This window comes from Rousettus aegyptiacus, unplaced genomic scaffold (assembly GCF_014176215.1).
Source record: "Rousettus aegyptiacus isolate mRouAeg1 unplaced genomic scaffold, mRouAeg1.p scaffold_m13_p_4, whole genome shotgun sequence".
NCBI classification, from domain to species: Eukaryota; Metazoa; Chordata; class Mammalia; order Chiroptera; family Pteropodidae; genus Rousettus; species Rousettus aegyptiacus.
The window spans coordinates 59,977,734-59,995,562 of NW_023416307.1; the positions used below are offsets into that span (position 1 = coordinate 59,977,734).

General features: G+C 42.4%; 1 protein-coding gene across 4 annotated transcripts in view; it reads right to left on the bottom strand.

Moving 5' to 3' along the window:
- Positions 1-2,297: 2,297 nt before the first annotated feature.
- TIGIT (T cell immunoreceptor with Ig and ITIM domains) overlaps positions 2,298-17,829 on the bottom strand; it is a 29,720-nt gene continuing 14,188 nt past the window's right edge. For 2 of the 4 annotated variants that reach the window (XM_036218899.1, XM_016150652.2), the window contains exons 2-5: positions 12,793-12,944; positions 11,402-11,731; positions 9,185-9,285; positions 2,298-6,155 (exon numbers count right to left, since the gene is read on the bottom strand). In XM_036218899.1, coding sequence (XP_036074792.1) covers positions 5,919-6,155; positions 9,185-9,285; positions 11,402-11,731; positions 12,793-12,856 — 732 coding nt within the window. In that variant the 5' untranslated portion in view covers positions 12,857-12,944 and the 3' untranslated portion in view covers positions 2,298-5,918. Of the gene's footprint in view, positions 6,156-9,184; positions 9,286-11,401; positions 11,732-12,792; positions 12,945-13,226; positions 13,718-15,882; positions 17,490-17,829 lie in introns of those variants that run through there. The other 2 variants (XM_016150651.2, XM_016150653.2) reach the window with 2 other exon arrangements.

Genomic DNA, 17,829 nt, shown 5'->3' on the forward strand with positions numbered 1-17,829 from the left:
AAATACACACATCCTGCCAGTTTTTTCTTACAGTGACAGTATCCTTACCTGCCATTTAATATTAGCCTCGTATTTTTCTCACGTATATTTACCTGTGACTTGTATTTGTTATTTAAACAGGAAAAAAAACATTCAAAAAAAGAAAAATTAACTGTAGCGCTTCATTATACTATTATATTATTATTATTATTGTGACATTTTGGAATACTGTGAAGTTTTATCTCTTGCATATACTTTATACGGAAGTATTACGCCTTAAAAATACGAAAATAAATTTTACAAGGTTTCTGTTTTGTGTGGAAGAGTAATTGATGTTGCTAAGAATGATGTTTGTTTTTTGAGGTTTTTGTTGTTTTTTTTTTAAATGTTACCAGCACTTTTTTTGTAAGTTTCACTTTCCGAGGTATTGTACAAGTTCACACTGTTTGTGAAGTTTGAATATGAAGGAAAAATTAAAAAAAAAAAAACCTCTTCTCTTGGTTTCCTATCGTGTCTTCTTTATACGGTGCAAGTTTTCCTGTTTTAGGCAGTTCTCTCTATTCTTTCATATGTTGTAGCTTAGGTCTAGTTTGAGATTATCTAAAATGAGGACTATACCAATAAAAAAAAAGAAAAAAGAAAAAAAATTCTCACTATATCAGTCCTTATAGTTCAAGAGGTAAGAATTCCATGATTGGTGAGGTTGAGGTCACTTCAGGGAAAAATAAGGCAAATTTGGGCATTTTCCATCCCTATCCAAACCTCGCAAATGATCCCATGGCTCATTTACTGCTGTCTAAATCATTCACCTTTCATTTTCTCTCACATGCAAATAACTATATATCTGCTTCTTGTGGAAATAACCAATCCCATATAACACGATGCCTATCCTTGTATCCAAGGAAAGTTCATAGCTCAAAATATGTCCGCATTTGATGACTTCGGAGACCTCTAAGGGACTCTTATTTTCTACATAAACCCTTTCTCATATGCAGCTCTACCCTAAGGGCCAACTTCATCATTCTCATAGAAAATGCTAGTGTGATGAAGAAGACTTATACCTCATTTGTCCTTAGTGAAGTCAACCCAACTGAATTAGATTTGCGAAGTCTTCAGTAAGCATCTATATTTCACTCGATATTGCGCAGTGTGTGAAGAACATGGAATCAAATTAATTCAGCCCTGGTAAGCCTTAAAGATCCAATAACTAGAAATAAAGATTTGTATAAAATCAAGAGCTAGATTGTACCAGTCAAACTCTCAGTGGCATGAGAGTTTATAAACTAAGAAATGTATATGAGCAAGGTAAGTCAAGGAAGTGTTCAAGAAATAAGCAGTCTAGCTTGTGGACTCCCAAAGATGCAGGCCTTGGGCTGGAGGAGCTGAGTACAGACAGACATTTCCACCAGTGTGAAGAACACAGAGATACCCAGGTGTGAGCTTGGGATGGGAAGGGTCTTGAGAAATCTGGGTTGAAAGGTGACCTCTGTGAATTTAAATATTGACTCTTGCAACTCGATCACTGAACTCCTAAGTTCACCTGGTATTCTAGGAAATAGGAAATAAAGAGGAAGAAAATATTTTCATGATGCATGATTGTCCCTATTTGATTTCTACGAACCTTAGCAACATCTTAATGATGCCAGCTAACCTCACCCAGAGCCTCTGATCTCTCCGCATCATCCCCAAACTGTTGAGGGCTCTTCTCTGTCTGTTGAAATATTGTGATGTGGTTTATATACAGGCTAAAAATGGCACATAGGCTATTCATACAGCACTTAGCAGTTTATGAAGTTCTCCTTCATTTACTTCATCCATCCTCACGATTATCCTGTGAAACATGAAGTATTTATTATAGAAACGGAGGTTCAAAAACGTGTTTTTCCAATACAAAATGATTAATAAACTAGTGCTTGAAGTCGAGTTTTCTGAAATCCAATGATATATATACCACACCAGTGATATATAAACCACACTCCAACTTGGTATATATCCTTACAAAGGAGGAAAAATTACTTCTCAAGACCTCCCCCCACATGAGGGGTCTGTGATTATTTTTATTATAATGTTTATAAATAAACTAATATAAAGTATAATTATTTTATTATAATCTTTCTTAAATCTGCTCAAACATAAACCAGGTAAACCTATTATGGTTATAACTCTTAAAGAATTATAAAACTAAAATAAAAATAAAAGTAAATTTTAAAATATTTTAAAATACAAGTAAAAAAATAAATACAAGTAAACTATAATAGGTTATAATAACAACATTAATATATTGGATGATACTTGGCTGAATCTAAGTCTCTACACACACACACACACACACACACACAAACGCGCACGCGCGCGCGCGGAGTATTGCCTGCGTGGGCATGTGTCCTTCTAAGTGCAGCCCCTACTCTGCAGTGAGCAAAGTGCAGACAATTCTCCTGCCACTTTCCTAGTATTTCAACTGCTGCAAAATCTTCCACTGCTCTGCTCGCCTGGAACAAATGAATCATTTATGAATTAAGCCTCCATGTCTTGAAATCAGCTTATTTATAAACACAAACATGGAGACTGGAGACAATGGCAGCACTCTGTTCTAAGAAGGTCATCTCTACAGGTATTATGCATTGGAAAGGGATACCACCAGGAAGAAACATGGCTGGCCCATAAACCTGCCTCTCTGTGTTTTCTTCATATGCAAGGCAATTACTAGAATTGTGATGTCTAATATACTAACCACCAGTCACACGTCACTATTTACATTTAAGTTTAATTAAAATTAAACAAAGTTCAGTTCCTTAGTCACATTAATCACTTTTCAAATGCTCAATAACCCCATGTGGTTAGTAGCTGCCATATTGGATGGCACAGACATAGAACATTTCCAACATCATGGAAAGTTCTATCAGATAGTGTATGTCCTAGATGCTATAATAAATTCTCTGACACATCAAAGTATATAGTTCTGACTTTGAGGAAGCTCAGGCTCTTACACATATAAGGATCTCCTGGGCCTCTTGACAGGTGTGCTTTGGAGTAGAGGTGGGGAATACTAGTTACAGCCTTGAAGCAGGACTATGTAGAACCAAAAGACTGAACAAAACTCACACCCTACAGCTGGCACCTACGACCTACTGCTGATTCCCTCCTCTTTGTGGGGTATAGTATGCCTGTCAGAATACTGCCACTCATTGTAACACAGCTGCCCTGCCTCTCCAGCTCGACGCTGATGGAATCTGTAGACCCTGGGTGTGTGAGGATTCATTTCCAGGGGCTCGCTGGGTAAGAAGGGACAAGTCATGAAATAAAATTGCAGAGGAAGGTCCTGTCTACTCATGCAGATTATCTACCTCAAAGCTCCATGACTCAAAATTTCTCATATTTGTTTAGCATAATCCTTTGGATTATAGATCAGACTCTATATGCCCAGGCTTAGAAGGCAAAGTGATAAAATGTAGGGAATCAGTAAGTTTGTTTCTTTCTGAACTCTTATTCAATAATTCATTTATTCTCCTCTCCTCTTGTCAGAAGATCCAAGAGGGGATCCAAGAGAGCTTAGGGTCTCTTCCTGCCTGTACTTAATGGTCCCCTACCTCAAGCTCCCCTGTGATTCTTCCCTATGTTTTTCTCAAAAGACATAATAAAAGCAAAAAATCTCCTCAAAGCCTATTTTGAATGAGAGGAAGAGACCACCAGTCAGAGACAGGCACCCTCCACAACTACCAGTATGGCTTGGATTTAGAGTCTAGAGCTGCACGGTCCAATAAAAATATGATGGGAGCCACATCTGTAATTTGAGATTTTTCCAGTAGTCACATTAAGGGAGAAAAAAGAAATATTTTATTTAACCCAATATATCTAAAATATTATCATTTTGACATGTAATCAATATTTTTAAGTTTCTAATGTGATAATTTACATTCTTATCATTCATATTAGGTCTTCGAAATCTGATATATATTTTAAACCTACAGCATAGCACACCTCAATTCAAACTAACCACATCTCGCATGCTCCATAGCTACATGCAGAGTGACTACTGAACTGGACTGTGCGTGTCCCCAGGAATCTGGTTCTTCAAGGAAAATCTAGTCCATTGAATTCCATTTTAAAATGTATTTTCCATTGAAGTCAATCTCATTTTAGTAACTTGACCCACTTACAACATCTATGGGTCCTTTTGTATTTCTATCACCATCCAAGTGGTATTTGTAAATGTTTCCCAGTTACCATCATCATGTTAAATAACACCCAACTCTCAATCTACCTCAGGTCAATATGTGCCTCCATCGAATCAAAATACCACTCCCTTTTTGTCATTACATCTTAGTTAATTTCCAATTTTTGAATTGTGTTCTACTCCCAATTTACACTAGTTTGCGAGAAAAATGTTGAGAACTGCCAAGGCAAATAACAGCATTTTACATATATCTTTCTTCCAAAAATCTTGGCACTTTGGACAGATTTCAGTTTATTGCTCCTAACTACATACCTGTTTCGTAGAAAGGGGAGGAACATAAAAATAAAAATTCAAGAAGGAGTAGGAGTTGAATTGTCTTCTTGTTCAACCAACCAAATTCTTATGGAGCAGGGCAATGCTTTAATTTAGCAGTTGGCAAAAGACAGCCTTTCTTCACATTTTCTCTCAGTTCCTGTGCCGTGAAAGGAAATCAGTCACCTGTAAACCAACCTCCCTCCTTATTCCTCTAGGAGAGATGGTGGGAGGGTAAAAGCCCAAATGCCACTTAAACAGAAATGAACAGCTCAGATGCCACCCCAACCAGAGCACAGAGAGGTCAGGGCTGAATTTAAGGGGTCAGAGAAGCTAGTTTGAGGGTGTACATTTTTAAAATCCTCTATCACCCTCCTTTTATTTTTTCCTAGGAAGAGTACCGATTTTAAAAATCTAGGTTTTCCTTGTAGTGAGAAACGGATTCTTTATTCAAAGGCGCAATGGTGGATTGATAGAGAAAAGGTGGGTCACGGCTAAGACAAAGGCCCCACAAGGACGTGACGTCCCAGTTCACTGTGGGAGGAGCTCCTAGTCTCCACATCAGGCCATCACTGGATCCTGAGTACATCCAACAAAAGGAGACTTCAGTTACCTGCCCAAACAATAAAATCTGAAGTCTCTTTTAGTTCCTTTGGTACCAGGTTCTTCCTTATAGGGCTTTCACTCCCACCTTTAGTTTCTACTAGTTCCCTGCACAAAACTCCTGTTCTCACCAGACCAGCCTCACTGCTCCTTACACTGTCAAGGGCCACTTCACTGCAGATAAGCCCCTTCGACCGGCTCACACCAAACTGACACCTTTTCCCAAACATGTCTCATATCCTTATCTCCTTACTACCTCTCCATGTAAATGTCATCTCCCTGTCTAACTGTAAGTTCCTAAAGGGCTGAGACTTAAGACCATGGCTTAGTCATCCTTGAATCTCCCCCACAGAAGCTGGTACCAATGCCTTCTTCACAGGTCACCTTGAGGGTGTGAATGTTGGCGAAACTGACATTGGGAAAGGAGATGAGTGTGGCTCTGCAGTCATACACCATCATCACCCACCACAAAACCCTGTAGCCTAAACCACTTCCCGATGTGATGTCGGTAAGAGGAATAGATGGCTCAGAGCCACAGAATCGGCTCAAACCGCCCAATTCAAAACCAGGTCTTTTTTTTTAAAAAAAAAAAAAAAAAAAAACATTGCATTTATAATCAAAGCTTGAGCTGCTCACCCCAGGCCTACCATAATGGAATGGAAGGAAAGGGTACAGGAAATGCAGACAGAGAAGAGGATGACATTCATTCACTCAACTGAACACACACAGAGCACACGCACGTGCCCACGCACACACACACACACAGAGCACTAATGGAGAGTTAAGATGCTTATACATCCATTTGTAATAGCAAAGACAGTCTGTGTCTCCCAGAAGATGCCTCTGGTGGCTAACCCATCTCTGCTGGGAAGCTGAGGCTCCCAAGGCTTCTATAACTCAGGACGTTGAAGTAGTCATGCTGCTCAGCATAGTCGTCTTCCCTCTGCTCTCTGTGGAGGCCTGCAGGCACAGCTTCCGCCTGGACACAGCTTCCATGGGGTGACAGCATACTGGGGCCCCACTCCTCCTCTGCAGATGCTGGTCTCCTGAGGCCACTTTCTACAGAACGGGTTCTGAGAAATTTCTTCTAAAAACAAACAAACTACAAAGTGATTGTGTAGGGATGTTATTCAAAAGTTACTCCCCAACATGATACATAATTATTATGATCCCTCTCTTCCTTCCTTACACACACACACACACACACACACACACACACACACACACACACACATATTCTTCTACTGCCCCATACCTAAAAATACTGGCTGTTCCAAATCAACTACAATTGCATTTATGGGACAACAGGCCAGAACAGTGAAATCTGTTGAAGAAAATCAAGGATGTGAATGAAGTTGGCCATCACATCCATATGAGAGCATCAAAGGTGAGGGTGCTGCAAAGGCAAGGAAATCAAAAACCAGCAGGCACAAACAGGATGGGGGAAGAAAAGCTGAATGACACCCAATGCAAAGATGACAACTTCTCAGCCTTACCGGACACTGCTCTAAAACTGGTCGCTCACCTCCACTGTAGGTCTGAATGACAGAATCACAAAGAGCCACATACAGGCTTGGAAAACAATAGCAAACACCAGCACCATTACTGGCCAGCATCACGCTCAGCAGTGCACAAACATATGCAAGGAGCTGAGACAGAGGGTGGGTTGGGGCCGCATGGATGGGCACCATGAACAAATATGAAAAATTGAGATGATGTCACAACTGCAGGCCCTGAGGTGCTGGGCCTGGAGAGATGCCATAGCCTCAGAAGCACACACACAACTCAGGTAACCTCTCCCCACATGTGGTTTCATTCATTCTTTTTCAGTAGAAGCAGTTGCACCTTATCTACCAAAGGTATAAAGAAAAAGAGTGTTTTTCATAGGTCATGCTGACGCTATGCTTAAAAGGAGTACTATATCCCTTAACACAACCCAATTCATTTTTATAATATGTATACTCAATTCATTCTGAGAGAACTGCTGTGACCTCTTGTGCTGGTGTGTTCTCGTTTCCATTCTTAGACTTGTCACCCTTGCCTTTGAATCTTAAGACTCTTATGGCTTCCAAAAGTCCTCTGGGAAATGTAAATATGCCTGAGCTGAGTCTCTCAGCTGTTCTGTTTGCATGAGGGACTTTGTAATTGTAGTCAATGTAAAAAACAAGTCTGGGACCACTGCACTGCCGGGACAGACACTGCGCTCTTGAAGAATCTGAGGAGAATGGACAGTGGGGTTAGTGGTCATTATCCTGGAGCTGCACACACCCATCTCTCCTTTACCTCACAGAAGGTTCCTTGAGGGCACTTTTGCCATTAGCTTCTTGGCAAATAATATTCATTCATTTAGTCATAATCAACCTATGCAATATAAATATTTATTGAGCATCAGGTATTATGAGGTGCTATAATAAATGAACTTTATAATAATTATAAGAACATAATTATAAGAACATGTATTTATAAGAATAATAGTTATTAATACATGCCAGGAAAAATGCCATGTGATTTGCGTGAATTATGTGACTTAAGTTTTTCCACAACATCATGAAGGTAGCACCATAATTATTCTTAATTTACAGGTGAGAAAGCTGAAGCTCAGCAAGGTTAGGTGACACAGCTACTCAAGTGGTAGAGCCAGAATCTAAACCTATGTCTGCCTGAATCCAAAGGCCATGTTCCTAAATATTGCACCCTACTGGCTCTCAGAGTCTGTAGGGAATGCTATTGGTGTCCTGCTCAGATCCTCTCCACCTGGCCATTGCACCCATTCCCCAGACCTGAGCGTCTCACAGCTGACTCTTCAATGCAGAGTTGTTTTCGGGCCTTCCCTGGTGAGGAACCAGCAGTCAATAACTAACTGAGGTGGTTTTTAGGAAGCCAGCTCCTTGTCTGAAGGTGCAACCAACTCTGCATACAATTCTTGCTTTAACCAAGTCTCCAGCTGAGACCACATCATGCTGAGCTTTCTTCCCTTAGCCTAGGAGTCCCCAACTGGTCTGTGGCCTGTTAGGAACCAGGCCACACAGCAGAAGGTGAGCAGCCAACAAGCAAGAAAAGCTTCATCTGTATTTGCAGCCGCTCCCCAGCGCTAGCATCACCATCTCAGCTCCACCTCAGATCATGAGGCATTAGATTCTCATAGGAGCCCTGGTCCCTAGTGCCAAAAAAGTTGGGGACAGCTGCATTTGGCCTATCCTGCTTCCTTCAATACTCTTCTTCTAAGAGGCTATCTCAATAAGTCACTGTTACCAGAATTCACATATCAGGCTCTACTTCCAGCAACCAGATCTAAAACAGTTGCTTCTAAGAATGGCCCTAGATGGGATGTGGAAGGAGATCCCTCACCAGCTGAATGGGAATACAGGCCCTACCACTGGTGCTAGAAGGGGATGGGACACAGATGGAAGGGAATTATGAACTAGTGCAACAGCTCTGACACATGAGAAGTATGGGGCAAGTAATGACTATTAGGACTGGGATTGGGTGGCTTTTGCTAAATCCTCTGGTGCACTGAAGAGAGAAAATGACAGATCTATCAGCAACTGAAAGCAAAGTGTGAGAGTCAAAGGTCCTCCTCAACAGCATTTAAAGAAGTTGCTCCTCTCCGGTGGTGAAGACCAGACACAGGACTTGCTTGTAAGAGAGACAGAACTTCACAGAAGGCTGGATTCTAAGCCTGGGCAAGTCTCCTATACCAGGGTCTTGATAAGAAAAGTGGAATCTCTTATCCTCCTTTATTTCTCACCCTGCAGAAGTGCTAGATAGCCCAGCACTACTAAAGGATTGTTAACATTAAATAAGCTAATGTACCAACATCCCTAGTACAGGATGATGCCCAAGATGCACCAGACTCATAGTAGATGAATCAAACTCCCAGGGGACTGGCTTAAGGGACAGGCAATTGTATATGACAGCAAGATGGAGAGGAGGCAGGTCCAACCTTTCAGGAGATCCCAGACAAGGGAAAGGACAGAACAAGGACCATGAAAAAGACACAGAAAGCATTGGGGGAGATCACATCTAGGTCTCTCTCTAGACAGAAAGAGGGTGTGAAAGGATCAGCGCGCCAGGGGCGAGGTGCTCAGGACTGAGCTGTGCAGCCTGAGTTGTTACCTTTCTGGCCAATGCGACCGCCGCGAGGACCGCTATACAGATGACGACTAGCGCTGTGGCTCCAAGCAGTGGGGTCAGGAACCTAGAGCTGTGCTCCGCCTCTAGAGAGGACAAAATAAAGGGAGTGGGCTGAGGCCAGAAGCAAGGGGAAGGTGCAGCATCAGGGCACAGAGGCGGGTGTTGGCCAGGCCTTTCTCCACCCACATACAGCACTGGAGTCTCTAAGGCCAGCTTTTGAGAAAGCAGAGCATCTGCCAGGCCCATCATGAAACACTGACTGATCCCTTGAGCAGGGGCGCACCTCACACATGTGATACCAGAGCAGACCATTTTTAACACTCCCTTCCTCTGCATGGTAAAATCACCATTACTAACAATCATGAAATGAAACAACATCCAGAAAAAATAGAAAATGAGCATTTTCTTTTATTATGCTTCATATTTATAAGCATACTAGTAAAAGTATTTTTATTTAATTAAAAATTGAAATTAAAGTACAAAAAAGTAAAGAAACCATACAACCTTTCACCTTAAGCCCATAACACTTGACCACCTAGGCTGAGACCCCAGAGGGAGTGAGGTTCTGGGGCTTTCTTTATCTTTGCTGTTCCTCAGCACTCGACACACAGCAGGTGCTTAATAAATATTTGTGGTACGAATTAAAGCATGAACAAGTGAACTTCTATTAAGATATAAAGTGTAACTGGAAGGAAGAAGAGGAAGGAAGGGAGTTTTGAAGAGATGAGTGATATTTGATCCAAGAGAGTGGGAGAGAAATCGGACCATTGTCTGGATGTGTGCTGTGCTGTAGGTGGAAGGGTTTCCAGGCTGCATCATCCCATCTCCACTCCCTCCCAGGTGTCCAGAGAAGTCTTGAAAAGAGAAGCGTGTAGTAGAGACCAGGCTCACTTCCTTTGAACTAAGGGCTTAGATTGCCAGAAAGGTGGCTAAGGAATGCAGTTCCTTAGGACAAGGGCAGTGCTCACAGGTCCCATGTGGTACCAGGCAGAGGAAGGGAGGAAGCCCAAATCCCCTAGAATGTGTTCCTCCTTCCCTGAGGACTCAGCCCCCTGTCTGGCTACAGGTGGAAAACAGGGCAGATGGGGAGCAGAGCGGCCATGGAGAGCACAGTTGGGGGGTCCAGAAGGACTGCAGAGGGCTGTGCACAGAAAAGGGTGTAGGTTCTTCCCCATATGCCGCATCGGTCTATGTCGGAGCCAGCCAAGAAGTAGCCTTTGAAAACAAACTTGAAGGTAACCTTTTATCTTCTCGGTTTCACATATTTTGCTAACTCAGAAAATTTAATCTCCAACTCAACCGACAGCAGCAAATAGAAGTTCTGAGGGTGCAGTTTTGTGAAACCAGAACACCTGTGTTAAAATCAGCTCTAACGTGCTGAGCAACTCCAGGTCTCCGCTTCCACTGCCATCAGTCAGATAGGAATCACATTCATAGCTAACAGTTATTTAGGGCTCACCATGTTCCAGGGCATTTGCTGTTCTATGGGAATTTTCTTGTAATAAGTAATTCAATCCTACATTAGCATCTCATAAAGTCTTACACCTACCTCATTGAGAAAAACCCAGAGGAGCTAAGAAATCTTGTCTGAGGCCAACAGCAAAACCAGGATTCAAACCTAGGTTGTCTGGCATCAGTTTGAGCTCATACCCACTTTGCTATACTGTTTCTCAGATATGATAATAACCCTTTCCCACCTTCCAGAGAACTGATTTAAGTGTCCAGGTGGATAATGAATGTGAGAGCATTTGGATAACCATGAAGTATGCACGAATGTAAATTATTACACATTTGTACCTAGCACACAGCTTCGTTTTTAACCAGGTATAATCCTTTATAAACTAATTTCCGTGATGGATGCTAAACTAATAAATGAGAACCTTTCCCAAATGACCTTACTGTCTTCCTAGTAAATACACATAGATGTCCTTCTTCCACCCAAAAGTGTGGTTCACAATCCTGGCTGCACATTCGAGTCACGAATGATGCTCTTAGAGCCTATCCCATCCTGGCTCTGCCCCTAGAGAATCTGATTGAATTGGTCTAGGATGGGGCACTGCCATCAGCATCATTTAAAAGCTCCCGGGTGATGTGAGTACGAGCCAGGGTTGAGAGGCCCCGCTACGTAGTGTTTGGCAGGAACACATTTTCTACCCTAGAGGATGAGGGTCATCAACCACTCTGCTCCAGAGGGCATACCTGAGTTTAGTAGGACCTCCAAGAAGAGTCTCCCTTTGTACATCCCATCGGGGAAGGTGTAATAGACGCAGAGGTACTCCCCTGTGTCGTTTACAGTCAGCGACCGGAGGGTGAGGCTCAGGTTGGCGCCAGGGACCACTCGATCCCTGAAGACTGGGGAGGTGTGCCACCCCAACTTAGCATTGTGAACAGCCAAAAGTTTGTCCTGCTGCTCCCAGTTGACCTGAGTCACTGTGGCAGTGGTGAAGGAGAGGTGACATTGTAAGGTGACAGAGCCACCTTCCTCTGCAGAAATGTTCCCCGCAGTTACAATTCTGCCTGTCACAGCTCCTAGAGAAGAGGAAAAAGCATGCATGAGTCCTGGGTCAACAGCTGATCTCAAACCTTCCCGTAGAAATTCCAAGGGGCTTCGAGGCTAGACTTGGTTTTTGAATAATAGTCTCCCCAATTCATCCTGTCACTCCCCGACCTAGACTACAACTGCCACACAACACAGCCCTTCACCTTCTCAGGGTATTCTGCTATAATAAATATAGTTTCACGACCAGCTCATTGATTATTTTCATATGCTTATTTTGTCTCCCTACCTAGAAAATAAACTCTGTCAGCCACTGTTTCTGTTTTATTGAATCTTCCATTGGCTTAGTTCTGTGCTGGACACATTATCCTTTGAAATAAAATCTGGCTGTTTGGTTGATTGCCCTGTGGGGTGCCTGGAAAACCCATCAGGAAAGTCACAAAATTCAAAGAAAAGGAGCACTGGAAAGAAACTGTTTCTCCAAGGTAAAACCACCGTTTCAGCTCTTACCATTCCCAGCACCCTCGGACACAGCTCCACCCTCAGATGGTTCAGAAAGCAACATAAAACTAATTTACACTACAGTTTTTAAATATTTGTGTCCGCTTTTAATACATGAGGAAATAGATTTAACATACATTCAATCTATAATGGTAGAATCTCCAGAATCTGTGAAGAAGACATTTTGATCCGCAGAAAATGTACAATGTTTTTCTAGAAGTTTCCTCAAGGACATAAGAACAGACGATGGAGCGGAAGTGAATTTATACTAGCAAACTGATCATTCTTTCTTCTTAGTCCCTATTGCTCCTCCTGCTTCCTTTCTTGTCTTGGCCTGTCAGACACCCCCAACCCCAAGTCCTTCATCTGCCACCCAAAACAGAAATATGCTTCCTTCTCAGAGAAAAGAAGTGGGACACAGGACTCTGAAAACTGTGGTTTCCTTCCCACAGACGGATATAGCATTCACTCCCAACCTTCCTCCCCACCCAAGCCCACCCCAGTCCCCTCACCCCCACCTCCACCCCTCACCCCGTTCCTCTTCCCTGGTCTCCCTCTTCCTTAGGTTCCAGGCTAGATTTTCAGTCCTTACCTGAGGCAAGGAGGGGAGCCTGCCTCAGCCCCTGGGCCCAAATCAGGAGGAGATACCACTGCATGCTTCTGCCCAGGGGGCCTACAGAAAGCACATGTGGCCTCTTCTACCACCGAAACAGGCCGACTGCAGATGGCAAGGTGAAACTGAGCCTGTGAGGAAAGAGGGTCTCGGAAAAACTGAGTTCAGCAAAAACAAAGCCAGATAAATCTCTCAACAAGTACACAAACTGCATAAGGCTGGCCACAAGAAAGACCATGAAGGAAACACATTAAAAAATAAGCAAAAATGTGGTTAGAAGTACACTACATCGTCTTTGGATTACATTAGTCAATACATTATTTTAAGTTCTCTTACTGTACTTCTTAAAAAAAAAAAAATCAGCCATTATCTAACGAGCTCAGTGCATTCCAAGATTCTGTAGAATCTCTTACCAATGGAGTTCACTTGCTCTCCCTGACTTCATTCTACTAAAGAATGTGCAAAGATAAGAGAAACTTAAGTCCGCACACTTATTGGCTAGGAACTGCTCTTGAAATCTAATGAGCCAATGAGCAAGAGGCATTTACTTTGGCAACAAGACATGGATGGGACAAAAGTCTTGGACAACACAGCAACTTTTCCTTGAATGAAGTCCTCTCCTTAAAACTTGTACCGTTTGCCTTATTTGTCTCGACTGAGACTTTGCTGAGTTCTGGCTTAGTCTCTCTGACCCACTATTATCACAGGAGACCGGAAGAGTGAGTTTTCTTGTGCATGGTGACTCCATAAAAACCGGGAATTCAGAGAAGGGCAAGCCCCAGTTGCCTAACCCTAGAAAGGGATTAGTTCAGCAGTCCCCAACCTTTTTGGCACCAGGGACCAGTACTCTTATGAGAATCTAATGCCTCATGATCTGAGTTAGAGCTGAGGAGGTGATGCTAACACTGGGTAATGGCTGCAAATACAAATGAATCTTTGCTCGCTCACCTGCTGCTCACCTCTTGCTGTGCAACCCAGTTCCTAACAGGCCACAGATCAATACTGGTCCGTAGCCCAGGGGTTGGGGATCCCTGGATTAGTTGATCCTTGCCTGGAGATCCCAGCTCATCATCAAATCCTACCGGTGACTCATTCTCCCTCCCCCCTGCCTGCCTTCATTCATTTGAAAGTTACTGAGTGCTTACAAATCACCATTCTCAACACCAGGCTCTGAAGATACAGAGGTGAATCATCACAGCCCTGCCCTCAGTTCACAGTCAAAGCTTGCTCTCTGGTGAAGCCACACTCTACAGAAAGGAGGTGGGGGGTCCACATTCACCTGCTTCCAGGGCACATTGTTGCTCCCTTGGGCATGCTCCACAGTGCATAACCTGAAAATCTACAGTTCCAACAGAGGAAGCATCTGAAGTCGGGAGCTCTGTCCTCGCAATTCCAGGCATGCATCCTGAGCATTCTACACTCTCCAGGCTCCTGTCTTCCTTCTCCACTTCAAGATGTTCCATCTCAGACCAATTTTCTCCCCTCCCTGGGTCCAGCCTATTCCCAACTCTACACCATGACCAATCCCTCAGAGCCTACCTCCAGCCCCTTAGACAATATATGCCTCGCCAGCTTCTCTCTGCCTTTCCCAAATTCAACCTGTCCTTCAAGGCTTACCTCAATATACAACACCACCCTTTCCAACAATCACAGTCCCTTCGGCTAAAACAGCAGTAACACCTAGTGTCTGAGGGAAGGTGCTGAGGCCGAACTGGTGGGGTGTTTCCAAAACTCGTTGTCAAGAAAAAGGAGGCAGGAATGGGACAGCCAAGAGTAGCTAGTGGGACCAGAACACAGAAAGAGGTGGACACTGGGGTCTGCGCTATAAAAAGTTTACAACCTGTGTTTCCATAGTGGGGGTGGGTGGAAACCACAGAGGCAGGGCCTGTCTTACATAACAAGAAATCCAAAGTAGTTAAAGTATTGATCTATTTGTTTCTGAGCAATTAGTCCAAAGAAGAACACAGTCACGTTCATTTTGTTGAATGATGCTCCCAAAGACATTTGAGGATGGCGATTAGCAGACTATAGAGTAAGAAGTATCTGGGTCTAAATTCATCCTGGCTTGGTGACTTTAGGAAAATTACTCAGCCTACTTAAGATTCAGTTTCCTCATCTGCAATGAGAACAATAGTATCTCCTCCCACCTCCAGCATAAGGTCATTGTGAGAACTCAGTGAATTAACGTTCGGTAAGGTGTTGAGCACAGTGCCTGGAACACAGGAAGTATTCAAAACATCAAAGATATTGATAACAATATTAAGAAGTAAAACAAAAATCAGTAGAGAATATCTCTCTCAATCTATGTAATATATTTTGCCAGGAGTAAAACCCTGGTCTCTAAACTCCAAAGCTAGGATTCGAGACAAGCTTTTTGCTCTGTCATATGCATCTGATATAAAAAAAAATATGAGGACAAAATGTTCCTGCAGAAAAGAAGCCACTGTACCAGCTAGACCCTGAAGAGGCTTTGGATGAAGGTGAAATGACAGAAGAGTCTTCCAGGGAATCTTCCAGAAGTCCCTCTTGGAGCCACCCACTCAGCAGTGGCTGCAGTCAGAGCGAAGCAACACAGCTCTGAGGAGCAGGTGTGCACTGAGAGGTGCGCGCTGAGCCTTTGGGGCAACCCCTGTAGCACAACGTAAACCTCTGAGATCAGTCAGATGCCGACTCATTCCATTTAAAATTTTTAAAAAGAGCCACCATAGTTTTCCCTCCCTACACTTTTGGGGTTGCAGGATGACCAGGTCTAGTTGGCCTTGATGCAGCTAGATGGGTATAGGTGCTAGGGAAGGGCCTCTACTTGCATGTAAAGGGAGAAGAAGTGCTGGCCTAGAATATAAAACATTCCCGGGGCTCCTCAAGAACGTTCACAGCACAGCCTTCCCCTCAACCCTGCAAGCCCCGCCCATATGAACCCACAGCCCATTCTCCTGGTTACACTTGTAAATCTGTGGCCAGGTGGGGACCACAGCACTGGGCGAACGCAACTGAGAGTGGTCACACTTTCCACAAGGCCTATGACATGTACACAGAAAACACTACCCAGAGTTCTCTCAGGGCACTTACCAATCTCTCAGCAGTGTCTTTGAACTTCAGCCTCTCCGAAGTCTTGCCTCTGGCTCAGACATGGAGGAGGGGCTTCAGACATATCACAACTTTCTTCTCCCTCCTTTCCTTGCCTCTAACCAACTGCAACGTTCTGCAGCTGCAGGATTGGTGACATCCTCAGCCAAGGGCTCTCACTCTCTATCTGTCTCAAAGACCAGCGCCTCCTGGTGGTAGGCTCTCTTGTTAGGGAAGGGGCAAGAAGGCCCTTAATGCATGCAGGTCCCACAGAGGTTGTAGAGAAGAGAGACAGGAAGTAGGCAAAAGGAGAGAACACAGCTGCCCAAGACACCACAAGAAGGGAGACACCTCAGAAAATCAAAGACTAAACATGAAAGAAATGTGTATCGCCTGAAGCGTTTGAATAAGTCTTTGAGCCACGGGTTTGTTGGTTAAAACTGGCTCATGGTAAATGCGAGTAGGGAGAATTTGGGGGTGAGATTGCTGACTGTTATTCACCTAGGGAGAGGTGACTTGTGAGAACCTCCCTGACAAAAGCTGCCAAAGACTTTGGTGGACTATGGGAAATTTGGTTTCCCGGCTGTGAAAATAGAATAGTGACTCCCCCGCCCCCGCCCCCCACCACCTCAGGAGAGGTTAGAATGCAGAATCAGAAGAAAAGTCTTTAGGAAGAAGCAGCTGACCTCTCACCTTAGGCCTTTCCTGTAGCCTCTCTTTAAAGCCCTCCCACCCACTGACATCCTGGATGTGATTATATTGTCAATTCACCCTCCCTTGTCCCATCTGCCTTAGGAAAGGTATCATCTGTCCCCAGAAATTTTGTTCCTTCTTCCTACTCCCTCAACATCCAGGACAACTAGGATTGAAATAGAAGTATAAGTGAACATCTTTCATTCAAAAAACCACTCAATCATCAAGCTCATTCCCTTCACCAACAAAAAGAATTCCAGGCCTAGATGGCTTCACGGGAGGACTCTAACGAACCTTTAAAGAGCAGATAACTCTAATGTTAGTTAAAATATACAGACATAGGACATAAATGAAAACTTGCAAATTAGTTTTATAAAGAGAATTTAAAAATGATATAAAAATTACTAAGATTGAAAAATCAGATTTTAATCTCACAAATATTAAGAAAAAAATTCTAAATAAAATATACATAGACACCTATAACATATTAAGCAAAATACATAATAACAAAGTAGAATTTATTCCAGGGTTGCCAGGATGATTCAATACTAGAAAATCTATTAATATTAAATATTAGGTCTACATAAGAAAATCATATGGATATTTCCTTTGATGCTGAAAAGAAAATTCAATCTCATGACTGATTAAATAAAAAACACTCAGTAAAATAAAAATTGATAAATTCTGTCATAACATAATTACACACATGCATACACCAGCCCCAAAGTAAATGTCTCTTTTGATAGGAAAACTCTAGAGTTACCATAAAAATCAAATAAGACAAGAATACTCATTATTGCTACAACTAGTTAACTTTCAGAAGTATTATCCAATTCAATTAAATAAGAGCAGCTGTTAAAGGCATAAGAATTAGAAATAAAGATTAAAAATTATTTCTAGTTATTGATACTAATATAAATGGAAAATCCAAGAATATTAATTTAAAAATACCACAAAAAATAGAATTCTGCAAAATTTTCAGGATATAAAATTAATAAAAATACACAAATAGTCTTCCCACATATAACTATTAATCAGTTAGAAGATATTTTAGAAGGGAATCCCCATTTACAATAGCAGCAAAAAAATATAAAATACTTAGGAATAAATTTGACAAAAAATGTGCAAAAGCCATATGAACAAAACCTTTACTCCAATAAATCAGTTATTTAAATATATTTTTAAATGAAACCATACAAATACTAAAAGAAAACCTAGGTGACTTTTTTTTAAATCTGGAAGTAGAGAAAACCTTTT